The 10,598-nt window shown below is 37.9% G+C and overlaps 2 protein-coding genes across 2 annotated transcripts in view; both read left to right on the top strand.

Moving 5' to 3' along the window:
* The window catches only part of LOC113225481, a 13,430-nt gene extending 11,147 nt beyond the window's left edge, over positions 1 to 2,283 (top strand). The window contains exon 3 of the mRNA XM_026457800.1: positions 2,260 to 2,283. Coding sequence (XP_026313585.1) covers positions 2,260 to 2,283 — 24 coding nt within the window. The remainder of the gene's footprint in view (positions 1 to 2,259) is intronic.
* A 1,331-nt stretch (positions 2,284 to 3,614) lies between these two features.
* Positions 3,615 to 10,440, top strand: LOC113225372. Its single transcript, XM_026457655.1, has 3 exons — positions 3,615 to 3,878; positions 4,222 to 4,741; positions 10,103 to 10,440. The coding sequence occupies exons 1-3, from the start codon at positions 3,664 to 3,666 to the stop codon at positions 10,319 to 10,321; spliced, it is 954 nt and encodes a 317-aa protein (XP_026313440.1). The 5' UTR covers positions 3,615 to 3,663; the 3' UTR covers positions 10,322 to 10,440.
* The last annotated feature ends 158 nt before the right edge of the window (positions 10,441 to 10,598 follow it).

The raw sequence follows: 10,598 nt of genomic DNA, 5'->3' as shown, positions 1-10,598 counted from the left end.
ACCCTACTTATGTACCTTGTCACAAGGTATTATTAATAGCCAAATTATGCTACGGTCATACCCAATATATTAATTTAATTTATTAGAGAAGGAAAACTTCGTGATGAATTCTGCTCGTCGAAGGTTTTTTTTTTTATAATATCAAATGACGGGACGAACAGGTCGTGCGCCTGATCGTACGCTACTCGCCTGTCGCAGAGATCTGAGGGGCAGTGCCACTGCGGCCGTCACCCTGAGACATAAGTTGACAAGTTTCATGTGGCTGTAATTTCACCAGCACCCTTACCCTTCAAAACCGGAACGCAGTAATACTGGTATTACTACTTATGGCAATACTTCCCTGGACGAACTCTTCACTTCTACTGCTATTAAGGTTCACAACCCTTGGAAACATTTGACGTACCCAACCCGCATTGGGTCAGTGTAGAGTACAATGGCTTCCACTCTCCCTTAGAGAGGACCCGTGCCCAGCATTGGAACGTCAAAGACAAAGCCAAAATGTTATTTATTCCAAAGGTACCTAAAATGAATTTACACTTGAAAACGTCGTTTGTTACTTCCCTGAGAAGAACAAGCGATAAACTCTAGGGTTTGATATTTTCAAATAAATGCTATTATGCACTTTGAATCAAATTCATGAGCAATCTGGAACCATGTCGTCTTTCGTGTAATGGGATGTATTATATGCATGTGTGATCTGTACAAAAATATTATTTATACTCGGAGCTGTGTATGTAGACAGTTTCTAGCAATGGCAGAATAACTAATACATTTTATGTCGAGTTCTTAGGTTTTCGCGATTGTTACACATAGGAAATGAAACTATTTTTCCGGATTTAAATCGCGTATATTTGTTTTTTCACACTCACAGTCAATCGTGACCATGGGACCTGTAAAGGGCCCGAAACGTCGGTTTGTTTGAAAAACAAATATACGCGATTTAAATCCGGAAAAATAGTTTCATTTCCTATAACACATTTTATAATGAAGTAAAGGAAGTTTGCCTTCCCTTTTCTTCATCAGGGACTCTACACAGGCTCGGGTTCCACCCCCTTGTGGATATTCCACGGCTTCCCTGAACGCCATAACTTGGGTTTTTTCAAGGCGAACGTGAATAGGCATTATTTGACGTTGACCTCACTTTCCATCATCAGCATCAGATGATGTCTTTTTTATATAAAAATAAGAATTTCAATTGAATTGGGCTTCGAGTATATAACCAGACGAATTAGGTAAGCAGAAGAGGTGTGACCAAAACATTTTCAATATTTGCACATGGAGAACGCTCTCTCGCAATTTACACGGAGCGGTCGAAATTAGGCATATAGTTTAACCTACTTACAAGCTAAGAAATTAATATTCAACACTTGTTTCCATCTGGAAACAATGAAACAATGAATACCAAATTTTGCTTTGCAACGCCTCGGCGTTGGGCAAACCAGGTGGGAAGAAGAGAAAATGTTCAATATTCATTTAAGTCTTAAACTTTTCTTGCTGTACGCAGTTATAGTTTTAAGTATTATTGGTTCAACTATTAAATTTACATTGCAACGACATTGTACGTAACATAACGACCCTTATATCAATTCTGCAAAGTGCAAACTAGAAACAAAGACCGCGCGTTCGGGTCTTTTTAACCGACTTCAAAAAAGGAGGAGGTTCTCAATTCGACTGTATGTTCTTTTTTTTTGTATGCATGTTACGCGATAACTCCGGTATTTGTGAACCGATTTTCATGATTCTTTTTTCGTTGGAAAGGGGGTACTTCCATAGTGGTCCCATTTCATTTTGAAGGAAATCATCCACCTCTAAGGGTGGCTGTTCACGCATGAAGATTCATTTTTATAAGTAGCGCCTAACTTTAATTTAGGAGCAATTGCTTTTAGCAATTATTTTGTTGATTTTGCTATTTCTCCAATTCAAGGCGTTTTTCCCTCGATATACTTTGAGTAGTGTCGTAGTGAGAACCTATTTTTATTATCTCCAGTATCTAGTCCTGTATAGTGGCGAACTAGGGGATATTTCAATCAAACTTAGCAAATAGACGTAATTCCACGTACTTTTGAGGTCGGTTTTTTTTAGTACTCTGTACTGAAATTATTCTTACTCGTATCTAGTTTGTACGTTACACTAATTGACCTTTTGCTTGTGTTTTCTGCGTTACTAAATGTGTTTTCCTGTGCAATGAATAATTAAATTAATAAAATAAAGTTCATTGTGTCATGATTACAAAACTTCTCTTCAAATTCCATTCCGCAGCTATGTAAGAGCGATGCCACATGATGCGCAGCGTCGGCGTTGCGACTACAGAGCGGTGACGCTGCGTTGTACTACATAAAATCCTTTCAGACTGTTGGTTCCACTCTTAGTTCCATTAAATTAGAACTACTTGCCAGGCCTCGAAGGTAGTGACTGTGACTGTCGGAGCAAGCGGCGGTACGGTGTGACCACCGCATTGCTCGTGTGGTACGCTGTCAATCAGATCTTTGTTCTGTCAATCAAAATCAAGTTTTTTTTAGATACAATCATATCTCTACATCATTCGCCAAAAACGTCCCACTCAGTGGGCATTGAAGAGTCGTAGGGGGGCGATAAGGGCCTCAGAAGCAACTAGAGGGCATTGATGCTGTTCAGAGACTGCTACCGCATTTACAAAAAAGAAACCTGAATTATCTATATAAACTACACTATAAATATATAGTGATATTTTGTGTTAAGTTAATATAAAAATACGTGTTTCAATTATATTTTTTTGGTGGTGGACGTTGACATTTTTTTATCTTGCCTCTGTGGGCGGGTGGGCGTATATCAACGGCTTTCAAGAATTACGGTTCTCAAACTTACGACTATACAATTTCTAAAAAGCAACAGTTACCAAAGTGGAATAGGTATTTTGAAAAATATATGCTATCTCGACAACTTGTCCAGTTGGGACTAAAATAGTTTTCCAGAGAAAATATAACGATTTAATTAAGAAACTTAATGACACAGCCAATTAAGGCCACGACCTCCGCTCATCGCGATCGCCATTGCTGAGAGGAATATATATTGTTTTGCACAAACTGAAAAATTCTCATTACGTTCTATCGACTAACGATTTATTTCGCCATATGTCGAAATGAAGAATTACATTTGGTCACAACCATGTACTAATTGTTTTGTGAAAATTAATTCAAATACGACATGACGTGAATACTCCAAATATTTATTTATATGGCGAACGGCGGCAATGGAATGAGTCCCTTGCCAGCTGATATATGTATAGCTATAAACTGTAACTATATATAGCTTTAACTTGGGTGTTTTCAAGTCGAGAATGAAAAAGCACTGTTAAGTGTACATGACAGATAGATAAAGCATTTATTCAGTACATAACATCACAACATTACAAATTACAAATAATGCGCTGAAAAGGTTTCGGTTCAGCACAATGCTGCCAACTTAATAAATTTGTCGCGGTGATAATCTGCCGACACCAAAATGGTTCTGCAATCAAGCTGAACTGCTGAGTTGAAGACATGAATGTAGAGGATTTGTAGAATCTTTCGCTTTCATATCCGTGCGATGGTCTGTAGTATACATACTTACATATGTAACGTCACATTCCAGGTGGAATCAGCCAAACAACAAGTGCAGCTTTCAGACTCGTATCTGCCCGTCGCGATGCAAGTGATCGCGCATCTCGCCGACCAGATGGCATTCGAGGCTAAGGACGAGCCGGCTAAACCAACCGCAAAACCTACCATCAAACCTTCCAATGACCCAATACCAACAAAGCCACCGAGTTATCCAAAGCCAACTTACAAACCGACCAATACCTGGCCGAAGCCGACAAATAAGCCAACTAACAGTTGGACAAAGCCGACCACTCCGAAGCCGTACGTGTTTTCCGATATGATCTTCAACCCTGCTAACTCCTGGTGGATGAACTATGGTTTGCTTGTCAGGTGCTTTTTCTTCTTTTTCTTTTCTTTTTCATTGGACTGTTCCACGTAATACCTTTGCCTTTGGTATTTAAACTTCCTAACGAACTAATTCACTAAACTAAGCCTAATTGAATTATAATCGACAAATCTACTTCTGCCTTATTAAACCTATTGTACGCACTGCGTCTTATTTAAACGTTAGGTTTAACGTTCTTAATCTAACCGCTCTTTAATAAACCATTTGGATGTTTATCTTTAAGTCTAATAATGCTGGAATATTCTTCAATAATTACAGGCAAGCAACAACACCCTTCCACCGACCAGGCCTCTATGCTCCAGTAGTGCCACCAAAACCCTCCGATCGCAACCAGATACCCAAACTAGGATTTGTCCTCCTCCCATTTGACTATAACACACAGTACACCGTCATCGAGCCACAGGAGAAGCGCACTGAGGAACCATTTTTATCCATACATGAAGAAGAGGTCAAGCCTATAATGGAGCCAGCTAAAGAAGCACCTCTACTTCCTCCACACTTTGACGCTGAAGTTGACAAGATATCTCGGCGCGCCGACGATATTGACGAGGAAATAACAGACGATAATCTGCAATATTTGTCACAGAATGTAAGAGATTTGATCAAAATGGCAAATGACCCTGATGATGAGAGAGTTGTAGATGTGTGGGAAGGTGTAAGGGCCAACAACCAGGAGTTCACGCCGAAGGGAAAGCTGTCAGCTTCCAATTTGAGGCTTTTGCTGCTGTATGATCTACTAAGCCGGGAGGCGAAGAGGCAGCGGCTTTCTAATTATAGCGTGAGTTTATCATAGTTTCTAAAATGTGAAATCGGGGATCACTATCAAAAACGTGAGTTAAGACAAACTTATAACAACTCCAAGTTTTTTACAAGCAAAATTACTAAAACTGGATAGACATTCATTCGATTGTCCATTCATTGCTCTGAGAACTAAATAACAAGTTAAAGTTTTTTTTTAACTATCGACGCAGTTAAATGTTTAACTACACGGATCGTAGTTGAACTTATCGAATAAAAGTTTATATAAAAGTCGCGTCTCCCTCCGATCGATCCGCATCTCGTAGGGAAAGCAGACAAGCTATTCATCGAGATGTACAACAAAAATGTGAATAACTTATCAGGTCTGTAAGAACGTAAGCCTCCATAACGAGCCGTCCTACTCATCTCGAATTCAGCCGATTCCCGCAACCTTTAGCAGGTCGGTGGACCGCCAAGTGGGTGGTCAGCCCACGCTGCGCCTTCCGGTGCACGATCGCAACTCTTCGGCCCCATCGGCCATAAATTTTACGAGCAATACGCCCACTACCACTGAAGTTTAGTAATTCTTTGGGTTGCATTCGTAAAGTTACTCTGGTTCTTTTGCGAATCTTTTTTTATAATACCTTTAGGGCTTTAAATCACAAAGATCTTAAGGGCACTGCCACTGCGCCTGTTACTCTGAGACATAAGTTGATAAGTCCCATGTGCCTGTAATTTCACGAACACCGTTACCCTTCCAAACCGGAACGCTGGAAGTGGTGGCAGTACTTCCCTGGACGAACTCTTTCACAAGGGGCTTTGCTGCTACTACTCCTCTGACTAATTCCTCTTTCATTTATTAGACAATAAGTTAAAATATACAAGTAACCTACTAAAACTTAGAATTAAATTATATGAATAAAATTGTACAGCTAGCATAGCTATCAATGTGGAACGTAGTTACCAGACCTTGAGTTTGCCAGACAGTCTATTAATTTTCTGGATTACATTTTGTACAGACGAAGAGCGCCGGGACCCCACGGGCCAAGAGTGTCGACTCCAAAGGGTGTATATTAGCATATGAGTATCATATTATGGTATTCAAACCTTGGTACTTATTACTCTTTATTCTTTCCGCTACATTCGTTGCGGAGTCAGCCCTCTGACTAATTTGATTTTGCAGATAAACTAACATAACCCTATCCATTACTCTCAATATATCAATGCCTTGTGACGGTGAATGACTGGTGAATTTGAAGAACTTCTAACTTGTAATTTATGGAAGCTCACAATACTTCACTCTCATTCTTGTTGCTACAATTGATGGGTTAAAGACTTTCTTTTTCAAAAGCACTAGCTTGAAATAGAAAATAGGAACTTGAATGCAGAAAAGCATTATAGTTGGGTAACCTATCACAAACTCTAATTTATTTTTTCCTTAATAACGTTTGTTCGAATTTTCATTACCCAGTAAACCGAATTATAACGAAACCGTTGTTCTTTCAGGATATGTTGGATGTTTATCATAAAGACAGGATTAGGTTCGGTTAGGTTAGGTTAAGTTAGGTTTAAAAGAAAAAGCATTTTCCTCTCTCAAACAACAAACAAATTTGACGGTACTTAGAGAAAAGATCTATAAATTTAATGTGTGAAAGTCTAAAGTCCTTTATGAAAGCAAAACTGGAAACCGCATGTTACTTAATAGAGCATTAAAATTAATGGACGTCGGCGCAATTGGGCGGCAGTCTACGTAATTTATAATATGTTGAGTACGAAAAATGTTCAAAGAGAAAAATTCGCTTCAACGAATGTAGGCCGTTCGACACAAAGAAATAATTTCGTATTTACACGAAATAAAAAACAACCTACGGTATATTCGAGGAACGTTTTGGCCAATAAAAATTTTACAACCATCGCGTTAACCATTTTATTGACGCTTACAGCTATACTGTGCCTCAAATATTAATAAATTACAAAATCCATAGAGGTATATTTTGGTGATAAAGTTAAAATATATCATATACCTGAGTGATAACGTTTTATTATTGTTTGATATGTCATTCTGTCGATATCAACGGCTCATATATACGAAACTTTATCATAACTTAATTTGGACGCACTTTTGATTTTTTTACCGACTTCAAAACAGGAGGAGGTTCTCAATTCGACTGTATGTTCTTTTTTTTGTATGTATGTTACGCGATAACTCCGGTATTTGTGAACCGATTTTCATGATTCTTTTTTCGTTGGAAAGGGGGTACTTCCATAGTGGTCCCATTTCATTTTGAAGAAAATCATCCACCTCGAAGGGTGGCTGTTCACGCATGAAGATTCATTGTTATAAATAGCGCCTAACTTTAATTTAGGAGCAATTACTTTAATGGTTGATTTTGCTATTTCTCCAATTCAAGGCGTTTTTCTCTAGTTCAAAGTTTAAAGCTGTAACTATGTACAGGTGTGTCGCTGACCACCAGGCCCACGACTTGTCCGTCTCGTCACTTGATTGAACTATCCTAATTCCAAAGGAATCAAGATTGCAAAGTAAGAACAGAAGCGACATTCCTAACTTTTACTCTGTGGCCTAAAATTTGCACTGTATGTGATGACAAGGAAATCTTGTGTTCGATTCCCAATAGGAGTTTGAGAAATATACTTTTTAATACAGTTGCTCAAAACGTGATATTTTTCGTACTACAAATCGTGCCGAAAGTTAAATTTTTCGCACTAGAGCTGTTCCATTTTTTTTTTAATTTACTATTGTTTCAAGTCTTAAAGATAGAACTAAAGAGGTTGTATATTTATTGAATATTTATGTGCTTTGTGACGTAAGTCATTCGTCATTAAAACTTATATTTACTTACACCTTATTTGTTTAAATTGCATAGGTGTTTTATAAAACGGGTTCCATTTAAAAATACCAAAGTATTTTCCATAAAGATGGCTGATTGCGTATTAACAACGACCGTGAATATGACCCACGCGAGACCGCTGCGCGCCGCGCCTCTTAAATATACTGTTTTATTTTACTTTAAAAGTAGTATTTTTGCAAATGTACTAAAAAAACGTCGTTTGATACACGTGCGGATTTGTCATTTTCACTTGTCTCGAGTCTTGACCAAGAAGCCTCGAGAATCGGGAATAATGACTAACTTTCCGGACTTGTATCAAAAATAACTGTTTCGAAATTCTAGTCTGGGCATTTCTGGGTAATGACCCGGAGTGAATTATGTCGTTCTGGGGGCCTACTTCCGTTCTCCATCCAATATCCACCCGAAACAATTAATGTCAATTAAATAATACTCGACCAAATTAAAAAACGCACGATGAATAATGAACCTCTTACGTGATATTGCCTTTTCGTTTCGTCGGTTACTTATTTGACAGCAATTGTTTCAAACTGGTACTCTATTATACTACAAGGAATTCTCTAGTTTGGGACCAGGTTTTTAGGGTACTAAATAAGGGGTTATATATTGTTGTTAACAACTTACCATTGCAGAATACAATAACTTGCAATATACAAAATGCCGATTCTATACCACCCCTACGTTAACGTGTTATCTCGCCACGCCTTACATAAACCACAACTACGGAAGTGTCGACGTAAAAGTATTATCTTTATACCTTATGATTACGACTATTTATGACATAAAGCTTTACGCGTGATACAAATATTATAAAGAAAATATAAACTAAAAGATTTGTGTACAGTTTAGTTGATAAGTTAGAAAGAAAGAAGAAAGAAGAGAAAATACATTCATATTTTTTAACAACAAATAACACCACAAAACAAAATGGAAGAAAAACAAAACAATCAAAACACTCAGACGTAAAACACGATTAAATAATTACGAAGCAAAAACACAAACAAACACAAAACAAGTAAAACGATAACAAAAAACACGAAAAAAAATTAAATTTAATGAAAACACAAACTATATACACACACACAAGGTAAAGAGATACTTTGTGTGGTGCCAGCTGCGGTAATAAAAAGGTCACCAAACTCAGCATTTGCTGGAAAACGCAATGCGTTCCCAGCACACATTTTCAGCTAAGACCCAAAGTGAGGTCACGGAGGAACAACCATAAACCAGCATACTTACTTAAATATGATAATAAAATAATAGTATTTATGTCCATATTAAACAATAGTAGATATGTTGTGTATTTGTACATGTGTTGTGTATTTTTAAGTCTTAGTCCTTCCAAGTAAAGTGTATATAAGTATAGAAATACAAATAATAACTAATATATCTACATAAAGCTATATACTCGGAACAAAAAAATATAATTTTGACATATCTATAATCAATGCATAGTATAATACAAAATTACATTTACCTGAAACTTCTCAAAGATACAGAACATGCTATACAACTTCAACCATGCCCTTTCTAAACTAAGGCTCTATTTACATTGCCGCAGAACCAAAGCATAGAAAGAAGAAGAAGACAATACATTTATTTGTTATACATTTATTATAATTAAGTTTATATCAATATAAAGCATAAACTAGATACAGGTCAATAAACAGATTGCACGTCTTCCAGGGAATTCTCGCTGTCTGGAAGAATTTCGAGAATTATCGTTTTTAGTTTTTACGATACACAATTGTAATTGTTTAGTAGCAGTAGAGCTCCTTGTGAACGAGTTCATCCAGGGAAGTACTGCCACCTTACCTATCGCTTAGCGTCTTTTACCGCATGTACCATGGTGAGTGATCTGAAGAGCTGTTCAACCTCATCCCCCCTTCCCCGTTCCTGCTCAGAAGCACGCGTGCTGGCCTTCGTAGTCACCGTTTCACTACCTGCTGCATTCCATCGCGTACTAAAAGGTTTGGTGTCTCCTTTCTCTGCCGCACGGTTGACAAATGGAACTCCCTTCCGGCACATGTCTTCCCTCCCTTTATGATATGAGGTCCTTCAAACGAGGCGTGAAGAGGCATATTGTAGGCAGGCAGGGTGGAGGTGGCTAGTGCAGTGAGGGTTTCATCGCTGCACTAGGTTCCTTCGCGTTTGGATACCACTTTCCACTTAACATCAGGTGGAGTGGAGTCATTTGCCTGTCATGTATAAAAAAAAAAAAATTTCTGCCGCCAAAAAATAATGTGACCATTTCTGCGTTCCGGATTGGAAAGGTAACGGTGCTGGTGAAATTACTCCTAAGATTTTTGCGATTTAAAGCTCTGAGTGGCACTGCAAATGTTATGGACAGGCGTGTCGCTTGCCACCAGGCGCACGACTTGTTCCTTATTTGAAATTATAAAAAAATAGTTGGCATAAAGTTTACTATGTGCAATAATTTCGTTACAAAATAAATTGATCCTCATTCATCTTCTATATAAACATCCATAAGTCACATTATGAAAACTAAAACAATCAAACTTTTGTTCTTTCAGGGTTTCTCTCCCGATGTGATGAAAAACCTAGTGGAGTCGTCGTCGGGCGGTGCGCTTGCGCAACTGAGCTTTGCACTAGCCCGCATGGTGGACCGCCGGGACTGCGAGCACGAATACGCCAACAACCGGGCCAAAGAAATGGTCCAGGAGCTTGCCAAGGACGACTCCACACTCTCCAACGAACTTAGATACTTGCAACCTTTAGTTTATAAGTACTAAAGATTTATTTAAGAAGATATTTTTGCTGAATTAAGGTTTTTTGTTCTGGGACTTTGCTTTGTTAAGACTGATATTTTTATATATATATCTTTTCTACTATCATCAATCCGTTTGAGTAAAGTTTATCAACACTTATTAAGAAAAAAATTCAACTTGGTGAATCTCCAAGTACCGAAAATAGCAGACATTTTCAGGGACAAGGTTTTCGTTACTTTTGTTTCATTGATTTTTTTTATTTATTCTGTAATTCAAGTTACTTAGTTATTTTAAATACTTA

Source organism: Hyposmocoma kahamanoa, unplaced genomic scaffold, assembly GCF_003589595.1.
Source record: "Hyposmocoma kahamanoa isolate Upper Pololo Valley unplaced genomic scaffold, ASM358959v1 160, whole genome shotgun sequence".
NCBI lineage: Eukaryota > Metazoa > Arthropoda > Insecta > Lepidoptera > Cosmopterigidae > Hyposmocoma > Hyposmocoma kahamanoa.
The sequence above is the reverse complement of the archived record's forward strand: the minus strand, read 5'-3'. Positions and strand labels throughout refer to the sequence as shown.